This window comes from Schistocerca nitens, unplaced genomic scaffold (genome assembly GCF_023898315.1).
Source record: "Schistocerca nitens isolate TAMUIC-IGC-003100 unplaced genomic scaffold, iqSchNite1.1 HiC_scaffold_519, whole genome shotgun sequence".
Classification (NCBI taxonomy): Eukaryota; Metazoa; Arthropoda; class Insecta; order Orthoptera; family Acrididae; genus Schistocerca; species Schistocerca nitens.
The window spans coordinates 532,544-548,917 of NW_026046052.1; the positions used below are offsets into that span (position 1 = coordinate 532,544).

At 59.3% G+C, this 16,374-nt stretch overlaps 2 protein-coding genes across 2 annotated transcripts; both read right to left on the reverse strand.

Annotated features, from left to right (window-relative positions):
• Positions 1–845: 845 nt before the first annotated feature.
• Positions 846–1,625, reverse strand: LOC126232513 (uncharacterized). Its single transcript, XM_049942760.1, has one exon. The coding sequence runs from the start codon at positions 1,623–1,625 to the stop codon at positions 846–848; it is 780 nt and encodes a 259-aa protein (XP_049798717.1).
• Positions 1,626–14,755: 13,130 nt separating this feature from the next.
• LOC126232514 (uncharacterized) lies at positions 14,756–15,535 on the reverse strand. The gene has a single exon (XM_049942761.1). The coding sequence runs from the start codon at positions 15,533–15,535 to the stop codon at positions 14,756–14,758; it is 780 nt and encodes a 259-aa protein (XP_049798718.1).
• Between the last annotated feature and the right edge of the window lie 839 nt (positions 15,536–16,374).

Genomic DNA, 16,374 nt, shown 5'->3' on the forward strand with positions numbered 1-16,374 from the left:
GCGGTGCGCGGCAGTGGGAACGCCTGCCTGGCGGCTGGGACGGCCAGCAAATGCGGTTGGATGGGCGGCCACAGCACCGCACCTGTGCCCAAGGAGGCGACGCTGGCGGCGGGGCCCCCTCGGATGCGGCCGGCTGGGGGCTGTGTGCGCTGCCGCTGCCGCTGCCGCCGCCGCCGCCGCCGCCGCCGCCGCCGCCGCCGGTGCTGGTGCTGGTGCTGGTGCAGCAGCAACAACGACGAACAACGAGTAAGCAAGAAGAGGACGAAGCGGATGGCTGGTGGGTGAGTGCATTTATTTAGGCGGTCGACAAGGCAGTGCGTGATGTGGCGTTGTGACGGGGGTTTGCTCACGTGGCCTCGTTTGTGTTGATGCGCAGGAAGATGAGATGCGGGCAGACGCAGACGCGTACAGAGAGACGAGCCCGGTCTGCAGCAGGATGTGTGGCGCGGCGCGCCGAGTGCAGAGCAGCGCGCGCCGCCTGGGCCGGGCTGGGCCCGCCCGGCGGCGGGCCGCGCTGTTGTCGCGGACGTGAGCGCCCCCTGGCGGGTGGTCGGAGGCGGCGCGGTGGACGTGTGTCCGGTTGGCCAGTGCACATTGCGAGTGGCTGGCTGGCGGTCGGCGGCGAGACGGGAGAGGAGGTATGTGTCGCGGGCGCCTTTGCTGCGCTGCGTCGTTGCGTGCCTGGGCGTGCGCCTGTCGACTGTGTGTGACTGTGTTGGGCGTTGTGCCACGTACGTGTGTGCTCGGCCGAAGGCGTCGGAAGAAAAAGAGAGAGAGAGACGGGCGGGAAAGTGGGTCGGTGTGCGTGCGTCGCCCGTGATGCGATGATGTCGCGTCATGTCATGTCATGTCTTTGCGAAACGGCTGCCGAGAGGTGTGTGGTGGCGAGCGGGAATGTGCGTTTGGTGGTTGCCGGCCGGCCGGCAGTTGTTGGTGGTTCCTCCTGTGTGGTTGTTTGTGCTGCTTTGATGGCAACGTGGAAGGACGCCGGTTTTTCCGTGCCTTGCGTGTGGTTGTGTCGACGGTGACTGGTTGGGGGTGTGCGCCGATGCACGTGCCATGTTGTTATGTTTGGGTCGTGAGTGTGTTTTTGGCTGTGTTGTTGTGTACGGGAAGGGGGAGAGAGGAGGAGGCGGCGGCGGCGGCGGCGGCGGCGGGGGTGATAGTGCGTGCAGTAGTGCCGTTGCGACGGGCGTCGGGTGGAGCCGTGCGTAGTGGCGGAAAGGTGTAGGTTGCGGGAAGCGAGCCCGTCGCGTGTCGTCGTCGACGACGGGGTCGCGTGCGCTGTGAATCGAGAGTGGCGGGAAAGGGGCAGCGTGCCGCTGTGTCGTGGTCGTTAGCAGAGGCCTGTGTGCCTGTCCGTTTGTTTTCTGTCGGACGCTTGGTGCGAGGTGTTTGTTTTGTTTTGTTGCCGCCGCCGCGGTTGTTTTTGTTTGTCGGCTGTGCTGTGTCGGTGGGTCGGCGAGCTGTTTTGCGGTGCGTGAATGTGTTGGTGCAAAAGTGGCGGCGGCGTCATGGCTGCGACCGCGACGAGCCGCGGGCGCGCCATTGATGATGTTGAACACAGAGCGGCTGTGTGCAATGGGAGGCCTTGTGTACGGGTAGCGGTGTTGTCGTACGTGCATCCGGCCCGGTGCGGAAAGCGCCGTTGCGGTTGCGGGTTGCCTCTGGTCGCGACGTGTGGTGCTCGGCTTTGTGGGTTTTTTTGGTGCCCCTTTGGCCGGTGGGTGGTGTTTGTTGTTTTGTGTGTGTGTGTGTGTGTGTGTGTGTGGTCGGTCTCTTTGGCGCTCGGTATATATCTGCCTCCTGCTCGGTCTTGTTGTCGACGTCGTCTGTAGTTTTTTGCGGCTTGCCGACGACCGACCGACCGAACTACTACCTACCTGTGACAGCTACGTGTGGCGCCCGAAGGTGAACGTAACGTGACCTCGGCGCCCTTAGCCTAACCTAAGATGTCCGGCCGTAAGGTAGGTGCGGCCACCTGACGCCTCACGTCCGAACGCTTAACCTAACTTTGACGCCTAACCTAACTTTAACCCTTAACCTAACCCACGTCCACCTAACGTAACCTAACCTAACCCAAGCGACGCCAACCCTAACCTAAGGTGTTGTACACTGCGAATGTCGAAGGCATGTTATAGTCTTAGGTGGAGAGCACTACACGCAACAAGCGGCTACACGGGTAGCAGGGGTTGTGTGGCGTGGGCTGGGCGGTTTTGTTAGGTTAGATGGCCTTGGGCAAGTACAGAAAGGGGGCAACAGCAGCCTCAACGGGTGCGGGGACCAAGCAGCAATCGGTATCGTTTGTTAATTGTCAACTGTCGAAGCTGCGTTGGTACAGTACCGGAACCGCAAGCGCTGACAGAGAAAGCACCGAAGCTCTGCAATCGTGATAAGGTACAGAAAGCTGGCTGACGCCAGGGATAAATTCTGCCGAAATTGTCACAAAGGTACAGACGGTGTTTTAGAAAGGCTCGATTGCATGCAACCGGTGGTGGTGTGTTCGTCGCTGTTTGAGTAGTAGTTTTGATCCTGTAGTGAAGTAGAGGTGGATGGTTCCTGTGAAATATTGTGGGTGGAGGTTACACCCAACAACCGAGCTAGGTTTAATAATAATTGGCTCCTTTGACCGACCTCCCGACGCAGCAGCATTAGTGGCAGAACAACGGAGAGACGGATTTTGGAAACACATTTCACATACATTTTCCTCAGCATGTTAGGGTCTTAGGTGGAGATTTCAATTTACCCGATATAGACTGGGACACTCAGATGATGTTCAGGACGGGTGGTAGGGGGACAGAGAGCATCGAGTGACATTATACTGAGTGCACTGTCCGAAAATCACCTCGAGCAAAATGAACAGAGAACCGACTCGTGGAGATAACATCGTGGACCTACGGATGACAAACAGACCCGAACGTGTTTCGACTCTGTATGTGCAGAACAGGGACGCAGTGATCATAAGGCCGTTGCAGGGAGGACGGTGTATCTATCTGTTTTGGCTAGCAAGAGTAATAGAAGGCAGATTTGCAGACGACCCGACAGATGAAAAGGCAAATGCCTGTTCCGACACTGACAATGTTGAGTGTTCATGGAGAAAGTGCAAGGCAATGGTAAAAATGCGTTTTTAGACAGGTACGTGCCGAGTGTCGAACTGTGAGGGATGGGAAAAAAAACCCACCGTGGTATACTACAACAACAACGTTAGGAAACTGTTGCGAAAGCAAAGAGAGCTTCACCCAAAGTTTAAACGCAGCCAAAACCTCCGAGACAAACAGAAGCTAAACGATGTCCAAAGTGTGAGCGTAAGGAGGGCTATGCGTGAAGCGTTCAGTGAATTCGAAAGTAGAACAAACCCTATGTACCGACGTTGACAGAAAATGCTAGGACGTTCCGGTCTTGCGTTGAATCAGTAAGTGGCTCGAAACAGCATATCCAGACACTCCGGCATGGTGATGGCATTGAAACAGAGGATGACACGCGTAAAGCTGTGAAATACCTAAACACCTGTTTCCAAAGCTGTTTCACAGAGGACGGACCGCACTGCAGTTCCGTCTCTAAATGCTCGCACGAACGAGAAACCGGCTGACATCGAAATAAGTGTCCAAGGAGGAATGGGAAAGTCCGCCGGACCCGACGGGATTACCAATTCGCGATTCCTACACAGGGTACGCGAAACAACCTGCCCCCCTTCTAACAGCCGTGTACCGCAAGTCTCTGGAGAGGAAGGGAGGGTTCCAAATGATTGGAAAAGAGCACAGGTAGTCCCAGTCGTCGAGCAGATGCGCAAAAACCATAGACCCATATCTCTGACGTCGATGTGTTGTAGAACATGTTGTTTGCTCGAGTATCATGTCGTTTGTGGAAACTCCAGAGTCTACTATGTAGGAATCCATGTTGGATTCCGGAAACAGCGATCGTGTGTGAGACCCCCAGCTCGCTTTATTTGCGCATGAGACCCAGAAAATATGAGATACAGGCTCCCAGGTGGATGCCATTGTCGTTGACGTCCGGAAGGCGTTCGATACAGCTCCGCACCGTCGCCTGATAAACGACGTAAGAGTCTACAGAATATCAGACCAACTGTGTGGCTGGATTGACGAGATGTTAGCAGACGGAACACAGCATGTTGTTATCAATGGAGAGACAGACGTCTACAGACGTTAAAGTAACCCCTGGCGTGCCACGGGGGAGTGTTATGGGACCATTGCTTTTCACAATTCATATCATATAAATGAGCTAGTAGATAGTGCCGGACGTTCCATGCGTCGTTTCGCGGATGATGTGCTGTATGTAGTATACAGAGAGGTTGCAGGACGATCGGCAGCGGATAGGCACCCGGTGCAGGGAGTGGCAACTGTCCCCTTAACATAGACAAATGTGATGTATTGCGAATATACAGAAAGAAGGATCGTTTATTGTATGATTGATTATATGATAGCGGGACAAACACTGGTAGCTGTGACGTCTGTAAAATATGTATCTGGGAGTATGCGTGCGGAATGATTTGGAAGTGGAATGATGATCAGATAAAAGTAATTGTTGGTAAGGCGGGTACCAGGTTGAGATGCACTGGGAGAATGCTTAGCAAAAATGTAGTCCATCAACAAAGGAGGTGGCTTACAAAAACACGCGTTCGACCGACCCATACGTGAGTGTTGCCCACCAGTGTGGGATGCGTAGCAGGTCGGGTTGACGGAGGAGATAGAGAAAGGTCCAACGTTTCGTCACAGGGTTATGTGGTAACCGTGATAGTTAAGTGGCAGACTCTGCAAGGGAGGCGCTCTCTGCATCGCGGTGTAGCTTGCTCGCCAGGTTTTCGAGAGGGTGCGTTTCCGGATGAGGTATCGAATATATTGCTTCCCCGTACGTATATACCTCCCGAGGAGATCCCGAATGTAGTAAAAGTAGAGAGATTCGAGCGCGCACGGAGGCTTTCAGACAGTCGTTGTTCCCGCGAACCATACGCGACTGGAACGGCAAAGGGAGGCAATGACGACAGTGGCACGTAACGTAAAAAGTGCCCTCCGCCACACACCGTTGGGTGGCTTGCGGCGTATAAATGTAGGAGGTCGGCTGTCGTGTGTGCTTGGAGGCAGATTCGGTGTGTCTGTAGTTGCGGACGGCGGTCAGCCCCCCTCGCGTAAGCGGCGAGGGGCGGCGGCGCTCGGTTGGCCGGTGCCGATGTTGCGCAGGCGGCGCCCGTTTTGTTTGCGGCGGGCAATTTTGTGAGAAAGGGGCGCGAATGTTGGCGGGCGAGGTGGCCCGACGGCTGCGGGCCGATCGGGAAACGGTGGGAGGGCGATGGGGCGGCGGAGGTGCGTTTGCACGGCCGGCATCGCCGCACGCCTCCGCTTGTGTGGCTGTGGCGGCGGCCGCGCTGGCCGGGCTGGCGCGGCGACGGTGTGGCACTTTTGCCGAAGGTTTGGCCATTGTGGCGGGTCGTCGGCTGGGGCTGTGGGGGCGGCATGTGGGCGGGGGCGGCGATTCTCGGCGGGCCGAGCCAGGCTGTAGCGCGCGGTAGCTGCAGTTTGGCCGTGGTTTGCGGCGCTGCCGTGGCGACTGGTTGGCGACTGTGGTGTGGCCGTGTGTAGCCCCATCCTCGGTGGTTTGAACGGCGCGGGTGGTTGCGGCGCAGGTTTGGGGCTGGTCCGCACAGGCTGTCGGACGTTGGGCGGTAGCAAGCGCGGGAGGCGCGGCGCGGCGGCGCGCAGAGTGGCGGCCGCTCTCTCGGCCGTCCGCGCCCGCCCGCGACACTGGCTGGGCCTGGGATCGATATCCTTCTCCTGTGGGCAACGGACAACAAAATCAAAATCAACGCCCTCAAGACGAAAGCCATACTCTTCACTCGCCGGAGACCGATTCTTCACCGTCGCCTCCAAATCAATGACCACGCCATCGATTGGTCCACCACAACAAAATACTTGGGGGTCACACTGGACCATAAACTCACATTTTCAGCCCACGTAAACGACAAAAGCCTCAAAATTATTCGCGCCATCCATGGACTTTACCCCTTCTTAGCCAGCACTGAACTGAATGTCGCGACGAAGCTCCGCATCTACCGAGCGACAATACTCCCGATGATGCTATATGGCTGCGCAACGTGGGGAATCACATCTCCCACCAACATACGCAAACTACAACGCTTGCAAAACCGGTGTCTAAGAATCATCCTCAAAGCGCCCAGGTGGTCCCGGATTAATTCCTTACACGATGAACTACAGATTTCACCTATCGATCAAGTAATCCAATTACACGTCCAGCGTCTCATCACCAAAATCGACGACTTAAGAATGTCGACAAGGCAACTCGAAGGAGTCGCGACCATCCAACCCGAACCCTGGCATAAAGTCAAGGTTCCTAGGGCCCTCACAACTCAATAAAAAGCGAAGCAAAGGTATGTAGGGCACAAAGGACCCCAGTGAGCCCAAAGTCCTACAAACGATTACAATAAAGATATACAAACCCTACCTTTCAACCTTGGAAGTCCAGCCGCCAAAGGCGGTAGCACTTCGGCGACAACACCACACACAGGGTAAAAAAAAAAAAAAAAAAAAAAAAAAAAAAAAAAAAAAAAAAAAAAAAAAAACGGCGCGGCGGCTATTCTCTGCCGCCGTGCTTGCCGCCTGCCGCTCTCGCTCTCGCTCTCGTGTGTGTACGCGCGTCGTCGAAATAATGGCAGATCAGGCGGCTACGAACGAGACTGCTGCGGCACCCGCCGCCACCGGCACGACGAAGAAGGCCAAGTCTGCGGCGTCTGCGAAGAAGCCGCGCGCCAAGCCTGCGCACCCGCGCACCTCTGAGATGGTGACGGCCGCCATCAAGAGTCTGAAGGAGCGCGGCGGCTCGTCGCTGCAGGCGATCAAGAAGTACATTGCCGCGCACTACAAGCTGGACGCGGAGAAGCTGGCGCCCTTTATCAAGAAGTACCTCAAGTCGGCCGTCGTGGCTGGCGAGCTGGTGCAGACGAAGGGGAAGGGCGCGTCCGGCTCTTTCAAGCTTGCCGGCGCCGGCGGCGGGGCGGCCGAGGGCGGCAAGGCCCGTGCCGGCGGTGCGAAGAAGAAGCGCGCCGCTCCGGCCAGCAAGGAGAAGAAGGGCGCCCGTGCGGCCGGCGCAAAGAAGGCTGGTGGCGTGAAGGCGGCGACCGGTCGGAAGGCGGGCGCCGCCAAGAAGGCGTCTGCGGCGTCGGCGGCTCCCGCGGGTGCGAAGAAGGCGGCTGCGGCCAAGCCGGCCAAGGCCAAGTCGCCGTCGAAGGCGAAGAAGGCCGCGAAGGTTCCGACGAAGAAGCCGAAGGCGCCGCGCCCGAAGAAGGCGACGACGCCGTCTAAGGCGAAGGCTTCGCCCAAGAAGAAGAAGTGAAGTTAAAGTAAAGAAAGGAAAGGGGAAGGAAGGGAAGGGCTGGCGCTTGACCCCGTCGTCCCCCACCCCCCTCCCCCGCGTCGTCTAGTGGCGCGCGATGGCACGGCTGCGCGCGGCCCAAAACGGCCCTTCTCAGGGCCATCAGAGGACGTCGGGAAGGCGTTGATTGTCGTGCTTGGCGCGTTGTGTTGTCTTGTTTGGGTGGCCGTGCGTGCATGCGCCGGGGTGTGTGTGTGTGTGTGTGTGTGTGGGGTTGGTTGGTGTTTGTGTGGCGTTTCTGTATGACCCTTGTGGGTACTGTGTGCGTGCCGTGGTGGTTGGATTGTGGGGCCGGTGGCGGTAGGCGGCGGCGCGCGGTAGCGGAGCGGTTGTGGCCGTTTTGTTTTGTGTTTTGTATTTTGTGCGGCGGCCGACGGTTGGTTTCTCATGTTTCTGGAGACTCTGTTTGTTTGCTTGCTTTGCGGATGGCGCGTCTTGTTTGTTATGTGTGTGTCCTCTCTGTGTGAAAGGGGGACGGGGACGTTGAGACGTGGAAGTGGCCGGCGGGAATTGGGAAGGCGCGGTGGCGCCTCGGAGACGGCGGCGGCCAGCCACCCGTGGTGACGTCGTCCGGCTGTTTGTTTGTGTGTATTTGAAGGGGTGGGGTGGGATGACGTCGATTGTGATTGTTGGCGAGAGCGGCTGTGTACGGGAGGGAGGGTGGGGAATTGTGGTGGTTGTTTTAACGGGGCTAGAGAGAGAGGCTGGGCGGCAAGACCGACAAAAGTTTTGCTCGCGACGGAGAGATGTTAGTGGCCCTGAAAAGGGCCGTTTTTTTTGTGTTGCGCGCGTGCGGTGCCGTGCCGCGGCTAAGCGGTTTAGGCGCGCTCGCCGCGGATGCGGCGCGCGAGCTGGATGTCCTTGGGCATGATGGTGACGCGCTTGGCGTGGATTGCGCACAGGTTGGTGTCTTCGAAGAGGCCGACGAGGTAGGCCTCGCTGGCCTCCTGCAGGGCCATGACTGCGGAGCTCTGGAAGCGCAGGTCGGTCTTGAAGTCCTGGGCGATCTCGCGCACTAGGCGCTGGAACGGCAGCTTGCGGATGAGCAGCTCTGTGCTCTTCTGGTAGCGCCTGATTTCTCGCAGGGCGACGGTGCCCGGCCTGTAGCGGTGGGGCTTCTTGACGCCGCCGGTGGCGGGCGCGCTCTTCCTCGCCGCCTTGGTGGCGAGCTGTTTGCGCGGCGCCTTTCCGCCGGTGGACTTGCGGGCCGTTTGCTTTGTGCGGGCCATAGCGGTTAGCGGTGCGTGCGGTAGCGAAGCGTCCGGTGCTGCCTTGACAACGGGCCCGCGCGGGCCCGTGCTGCGCTTATATGCCCTCGGTGCGCGTGGTGGGGGGAGGGCGGGCCAGAGTCTATATAGGGGGGCGGCGCGCGCTCACGGCGCACCGTAGCCGACTCGCTAGCGCCGGGTGAGGAGCTGCCGCTTGTGCTTTTTTTGTTGCTTGAGGAGGAGGAAGAATGACAGGCCGCGGCAAGGGAGGAAAGGGGCTGGGCAAGGGTGGCGCCAAGCGGCACCGCAAGGTGTTGCGCGACAACATCCAGGGCATCACGAAGCCCGCCATCCGCCGCCTGGCTCGCAGGGGCGGCGTGAAGCGCATCTCTGGTCTGATCTACGAGGAGACCCGCGGAGTGCTGAAGGTGTTCCTGGAGAACGTGATCCGCGACGCGGTGACGTACACTGAGCACGCCAAGCGCAAGACTGTGACGGCCATGGACGTGGTGTACGCCCTGAAGAGGCAGGGGCGCACCCTGTACGGTTTCGGCGGTTAGGCAGGCAGCCGGTGTGCTGTGCTGTGGCCTTCCCGCGGCCGTGCCGTTGCCCGTGCTTGGTGGGAGAGACGAAAAACGGCCCTTTTCAGGGCCACCACACTGTTCGGAAATTGAAAAGTGCGAAAGGGTCTGTGTTGCCTGCCTGCCTCTGTGTGTGTGTGTTTGTTGTTGTTGTTGTTGTTGTTGTGCGCCTCTGTTGCTTTGCGTGCGTGCGTTCCGTTTGGAGTTTCGACGTGACGTGTGTGATGATGGATGCGGGAGGGCGCGGCTGAGTCCGGTGTGTGCGTGGTTTGTTTGTGGCGCGGGCCGGATCATCGATCGGATCAGCTGTTTGGTTTGGTTTGGTTTGTCCTGTGCCTGTGTGTTTGGAGAGCGCGCGCGGCGGCCCGCGTGTCGTCCGTCGTCGGGCCGTTACGCGCTCTTTTAATTATGAACATATTAACAATGATCACATCACATTATTGGTGTATTGATGTCGTTGTCGTTGTTTGGAACGCGACTGTGCGTGCGTGGAGGGGTGCAGAAAAAATGTGTGTGTGTTCGGCCACACGGGCTGTGGACAAGATGGCGGACGTGCGCCGGCGCTGTGGACGTTGTTGTAAAGTGCGGCGAGGACGACGGAAACTTTGCTTTGGACGTAGGTTTGTGTGGTGGCCCTGAAAAGGGCCGATTGTTGTGAGGCGAGCCGGCAAGGCAAAGGCGCGTTTGCGTTTGCGTGCAGGGAGCACGCAAGCGCAGCGCCGCGGTCCCTGTTTAGGCCTTCTTCTCGGTCTTCTTTGGCAGCAGGACGGCCTGGATGTTGGGCAGGACACCACCCTGTGCGATGGTGACGCCCGACAAGAGCTTGTTGAGCTCCTCGTCGTTGCGGATGGCGAGCTGCAGGTGGCGCGGGATGATGCGCGTCTTCTTGTTGTCGCGGGCCGCGTTTCCGGCCAGCTCGAGCACCTCAGCCGCGAGGTACTCCATGACGGCGGCGAGGTAGACGGGCGCCCCGGCGCCGACGCGCTCGGCGTAGTTTCCCTTGCGCAGGAGGCGGTGGATTCTGCCGACCGGGAACTGGAGCCCAGCCCTGCTTGAGCGGGACTTTGACTTGCCCTTGACTTTGCCTCCCTTTCCGCGTCCGGACATGGCGTTTGGCTAGTGGCGTAAGCGCTAAACACGTAACCGTAACGGTGCGAGCCGCAGCGAGTCGAGCAGCGGAGTGCGTGCGTGTGCCGGCGGCGGCGGGGTGGGGGTCCCTTTATGGGCTCGGGTGCGGCGGCCGGTTGCGCGCGCGCCCCATTGGTCGGCGGCCGCAACAGGGCGAGCTGGTAAAGGTGCGGTGTTGCGGTAGCGGCGGGTGCCACTGTGTGGGGAGACGCTGACTAGAGCGGAGCGCTTGCTGCCTGTTGTTGTACGTTCGAGATGCCGCCCAAGACTAGCGGGAAGGCCGCCAAGAAGGCCGGCAAGGCGCAGAAGAACATTTCGAAGGGCGACAAGAAGAAGAAGCGCAAGAGGAAGGAGAGCTATGCCATCTACATCTACAAGGTGCTGAAGCAGGTGCACCCCGACACGGGCATCTCGTCGAAGGCGATGAGCATCATGAACAGCTTCGTGAACGACATTTTCGAGCGCATTGCGGCCGAGGCGTCTCGCCTGGCGCACTACAACAAGCGCTCGACCATCACGTCCCGCGAGATCCAGACGGCTGTGCGGCTCTTGCTGCCTGGCGAGCTGGCCAAGCACGCCGTGAGCGAGGGCACGAAGGCGGTGACCAAGTACACGAGCTCCAAGTAAGGAGGAGGTTGTTACTTCGGCTCTTGGAAGGAAGGAAGGAAGGAAGGAAGGAAGGAAGGAAGGAAGCTCCCTCCGTTGCGAGAGCGGCAAAACGGCCCTTTTCAGGGCCACCAAATTGCCTTTGCGGGAAGAGCGGAATTGTTTGTGTGTGTGTGAGTGAGTGAGTGAGTGAGTGAGTGAGAGGGGCGGCATAGCTACCCGGTTTGGTTGGTTGCGAGGCAGCTGGTGGTGCTGCTGTGCCGTGGTGGTGTGGTCTCGAATGTGGTTGTGGTTGTGGTTACTGGGGTACGGCCGCGAGGGTTTGGTTGCCGCCGGTGTGACGTGGAATGCGTGCACGAGTCTTGGCGTGGTTGTTTGTCGACACACAGATAGATCGATAGGAGGTGTTGGTGCTGTCTGTGGCGCTGATTCATGTCTTTGTCTCCGTCTGCCCGGTTAGTCACGTGACTGCAATTGAAAGTCCTCGCGATTGATTGATTGTTGGATGTCACCGTTACGGCCGTCTGTTGTCACATCATACATGATGGCGAGGGTGAAATGTTGTGTTGCCGTCGACTATTCCCTTTGCTGTACGGCGCGTTGGTGTGTGTGTGTTGGTGACGTTTTAAATGGACGTGTCGTACTATCATCCATTACGAAGTCGCCAAGAAATGTACGGGCGGGTGGGGTAGGCGACACGCACGGTGGTGTACCTATTTGGCCCTTGATTTGATGATAGCCGTTTCTGCAGTTTGACTGATGATTGATTGGACTGTTGTGCGCACGCACGTCATTCACGGTGCACGTGTGTTCGGTTGAGTACAGTAAGCGTGAGGCTAGACGACGACGGTCGTTGTTTGTTGTTATGGGCGTACACGCGTTTCGTTGGTCTGTGTCCCCCGGTGTGAAATGGCAGGTGTGTCGGTGATGTGATCCGATCCGGCGGCTCTGAGTAACTGTCAATATCGGCGCGGTACACCGGCGTCATGGCAACGTGTCGGTGTTCACACCAGTCGCACTGTGGCACCGTCGGCGCCGCGAACGGTGACGAAAGGCTGACCTTTGATCGGTCGAGTGTCGTGTCTGGGCAGAACGTGTGGAATGAGCAAAACTGTTGGGGACGGAAACAATGGTGGAGGAGGGGAACGGAAAGTAATAAAACAAACAAAATGGAGAAGCAATCACCGGAAAACGAAGCAGGGAAAAACGGAGAGGCGCTGTCTATAGCAACGGAACGTTCCCGTGCATTGCAGCCGCACTGAAAGGCGTTTACGGCGCGGCTGCAGGTGTCGGCCGTGGTGACGGCTGAATTGCATTGCCTTCCCGGATGAAACGTTCGCCGACATGGCTCGGAGGAGGAATCTATGAGAATGCGTTGCCCTTGCCTGCCGTTTCGTGTGCCCTCCTGTTGTGTACGCTGTTGTTGTCCGGTGTAGCGAAGGGTGTGTATGTAGGGGTGTGTGTGTGTTTAGTGGGGAATTGGAAGGTCGATAGCTGCCGTCACGGTCAAGATAACGCAGTCAAAGGTGTCGCGAAAAAGTGTGTTAGCCGTGGTTGGTTGGTTCGTGTGTTTTAAAGAGAATGGACGAGAGAGAGAAAGTAGGTGGAGAGTGCGTTGCGTGTTGCCTAACTGCGTCCGCGAATATGGCAGTAGTTGGTGGTGGGCGTGCCCTTGCATGTGGCCCGGAAGGCGTGTCCGTTTCGCGGTAGTGGCACCGCTGCTGGCATATTCGGGAGATGGGAGGGGCGCGAAAGGAGAAAGGAGACGCGGAGGCTTTTAAAGACGGGGAGGGCGCGTGTGGGTGGCTCGCGCTGCGCTCGGCGGTTGTGTTTGTGCAACAAATGTGTTGCCGGGAGGGGACCGTTGTTGTGGTGCGGTTGTAGCCTCAGACGCGGCCGGCAGTGAACGTGAGACGACGGATGCGGGCCGGGGCGGCGCATGTCGCCGGTGCCATGCCTTTTAAGAGCCGCGTGGTCGGGGGTGTGCGCACCGTGTGTCGTGTTGCGAGACAGCATCATTTGTGCTGCGTGGCGTGGCGTGGCGTGGGGGCGAGGAGAGCGAGCCGCGCGGTGTGCTTGTGCGCCGGAGAATGGCACACTGCGCCTGCCCGTTGAGGAGGCCGATGGCCGTGGTGTGGTGGAAATGGAGCGCGTCGGACGTGCACCAATGAGAAAGAGAAACAAAGCGGCGACAACGAACGAAAGGGGGAGGGAGGCCATTGTGTCACATGCGGCGGTGGGAGGAAAAAAAAAAAAACAAACAAACAAACAAACAAGAAACGAAGACGTAAGAAAGAGGAGAAACAACAAAGAGAATGAGTCGTGCGTTCGCGAGGGGGGGTGCGCGTGTAACTCCGGTACGCGCAGTGCCGGAGCCCAACGGCTGTGTCGTCGACGCCAGTGCTTGTCGGCCGAATGGGTGCGGGAATAGAGGCAGCGTCGGCACGGAGAAGCAAGCAAGAAGGAAGGACGCACGCGCGCTGCGGCGTTTGGCGCGGTTTGCGGCTGGCGCCTTTGGTGGCAACGGCCGGGACAAGCAGCGGTGTATGGTGGTGTGCGGGGCGGACAGGGGCGGCGGCGGTGGTGGACTGGGAGGAGGCGAGGCGGCGCCGACGGTGGCGTGTGGTACGGCGAAAACGGGACGGACGGACGGCGGATGTTGGAGAGGCGCCGCGCACGCAGACACATGGAAGGAAGGAAGGAACGAACGCAAGGGAACAAATGGAGGGGGCGAATGTGGAGATGCGGGCAGGCGGTGGTGTTTGTGGGCATGTGGTGGGGAGAAGGGCGGGGGCGGGAGGACAGAGGCGAGGCGACTGCGTGCTTGCTCGCTCGCTCGCGTGTCTTTTGTTTTTGTGTTTGTTTTTCCATCGTTTGGTCGCCTTGGAGCCTGTCGGTCCCGTCCGTGTGTGGCCACGCTTCGGGTGCGTGTATGTTTGTACGTTTCGTTTGTTCGTCTTCTGCAGCAGAGGCGGTGCGCGGCAGTGGGAACGCCTGCCTGGCGGCTGGGACGGCCAGCAAATGCGGTTGGATGGGCGGCCACAGCACCGCACCTGTGCCCAAGGAGGCGACGCTGGCGGCGGGGCCCCCTCGGATGCGGCCGGCTGGGGGCTGTGTGCGCTGCCGCTGCCGCTGCCGCCGCCGCCGCCGCCGCCGCCGCCGCCGCCGCCGCCGCCGCCGCCGCCGGTGCTGGTGCTGGTGCTGGTGCAGCAGCAACAACGACGAACAACGAGTAAGCAAGAAGAGGACGAAGCGGATGGCTGGTGGGTGAGTGCATTTATTTAGGCGGTCGACAAGGCAGTGCGTGATGTGGCGTTGTGACGGGGGTTTGCTCACGTGGCCTCGTTTGTGTTGATGCGCAGGAAGATGAGATGCGGGCAGACGCAGACGCGTACAGAGAGACGAGCCCGGTCTGCAGCAGGATGTGTGGCGCGGCGCGCCGAGTGCAGAGCAGCGCGCGCCGCCTGGGCCGGGCTGGGCCCGCCCGGCGGCGGGCCGCGCTGTTGTCGCGGACGTGAGCGCCCCCTGGCGGGTGGTCGGAGGCGGCGCGGTGGACGTGTGTCCGGTTGGCCAGTGCACATTGCGAGTGGCTGGCTGGCGGTCGGCGGCGAGACGGGAGAGGAGGTATGTGTCGCGGGCGCCTTTGCTGCGCTGCGTCGTTGCGTGCCTGGGCGTGCGCCTGTCGACTGTGTGTGACTGTGTTGGGCGTTGTGCCACGTACGTGTGTGCTCGGCCGAAGGCGTCGGAAGAAAAAGAGAGAGAGAGACGGGCGGGAAAGTGGGTCGGTGTGCGTGCGTCGCCCGTGATGCGATGATGTCGCGTCATGTCATGTCATGTCTTTGCGAAACGGCTGCCGAGAGGTGTGTGGTGGCGAGCGGGAATGTGCGTTTGGTGGTTGCCGGCCGGCCGGCAGTTGTTGGTGGTTCCTCCTGTGTGGTTGTTTGTGCTGCTTTGATGGCAACGTGGAAGGACGCCGGTTTTTCCGTGCCTTGCGTGTGGTTGTGTCGACGGTGACTGGTTGGGGGTGTGCGCCGATGCACGTGCCATGTTGTTATGTTTGGGTCGTGAGTGTGTTTTTGGCTGTGTTGTTGTGTACGGGAAGGGGGAGAGAGGAGGAGGCGGCGGCGGCGGCGGCGGCGGCGGGGGTGATAGTGCGTGCAGTAGTGCCGTTGCGACGGGCGTCGGGTGGAGCCGTGCGTAGTGGCGGAAAGGTGTAGGTTGCGGGAAGCGAGCCCGTCGCGTGTCGTCGTCGACGACGGGGTCGCGTGCGCTGTGAATCGAGAGTGGCGGGAAAGGGGCAGCGTGCCGCTGTGTCGTGGTCGTTAGCAGAGGCCTGTGTGCCTGTCCGTTTGTTTTCTGTCGGACGCTTGGTGCGAGGTGTTTGTTTTGTTTTGTTGCCGCCGCCGCGGTTGTTTTTGTTTGTCGGCTGTGCTGTGTCGGTGGGTCGGCGAGCTGTTTTGCGGTGCGTGAATGTGTTGGTGCAAAAGTGGCGGCGGCGTCATGGCTGCGACCGCGACGAGCCGCGGGCGCGCCATTGATGATGTTGAACACAGAGCGGCTGTGTGCAATGGGAGGCCTTGTGTACGGGTAGCGGTGTTGTCGTACGTGCATCCGGCCCGGTGCGGAAAGCGCCGTTGCGGTTGCGGGTTGCCTCTGGTCGCGACGTGTGGTGCTCGGCTTTGTGGGTTTTTTTGGTGCCCCTTTGGCCGGTGGGTGGTGTTTGTTGTTTTGTGTGTGTGTGTGTGTGTGTGTGTGTGGTCGGTCTCTTTGGCGCTCGGTATATATCTGCCTCCTGCTCGGTCTTGTTGTCGACGTCGTCTGTAGTTTTTTGCGGCTTGCCGACGACCGACCGACCGAACTACTACCTACCTGTGACAGCTACGTGTGGCGCCCGAAGGTGAACGTAACGTGACCTCGGCGCCCTTAGCCTAACCTAAGATGTCCGGCCGTAAGGTAGGTGCGGCCACCTGACGCCTCACGTCCGAACGCTTAACCTAACTTTGACGCCTAACCTAACTTTAACCCTTAACCTAACCCACGTCCACCTAACGTAACCTAACCTAACCCAAGCGACGCCAACCCTAACCTAAGGTGTTGTACACTGCGAATGTCGAAGGCATGTTATAGTCTTAGGTGGAGAGCACTACACGCAACAAGCGGCTACACGGGTAGCAGGGGTTGTGTGGCGTGGGCTGGGCGGTTTTGTTAGGTTAGATGGCCTTGGGCAAGTACAGAAAGGGGGCAACAGCAGCCTCAACGGGTGCGGGGACCAAGCAGCAATCGGTATCGTTTGTTAATTGTCAACTGTCGAAGCTGCGTTGGTACAGTACCGGAACCGCAAGCGCTGACAGAGAAAGCACCGAAGCTCTGCAATCGTGATAAGGTACAGAAAGCTGGCTGACGCCAGGGATAAATTCTGCCGAAATTGTCACAAAGGTACAGACGGTGTT

Excerpts from the sequence above, each read along its gene's own strand:
- LOC126232513 (XM_049942760.1), bottom strand. The coding sequence starts at position 1,625 with ATGCACGTACGACAACACCGCTACCCGTACACAAGGCCTCCCATTGCA.
- LOC126232514 (XM_049942761.1), bottom strand. The coding sequence starts at position 15,535 with ATGCACGTACGACAACACCGCTACCCGTACACAAGGCCTCCCATTGCA.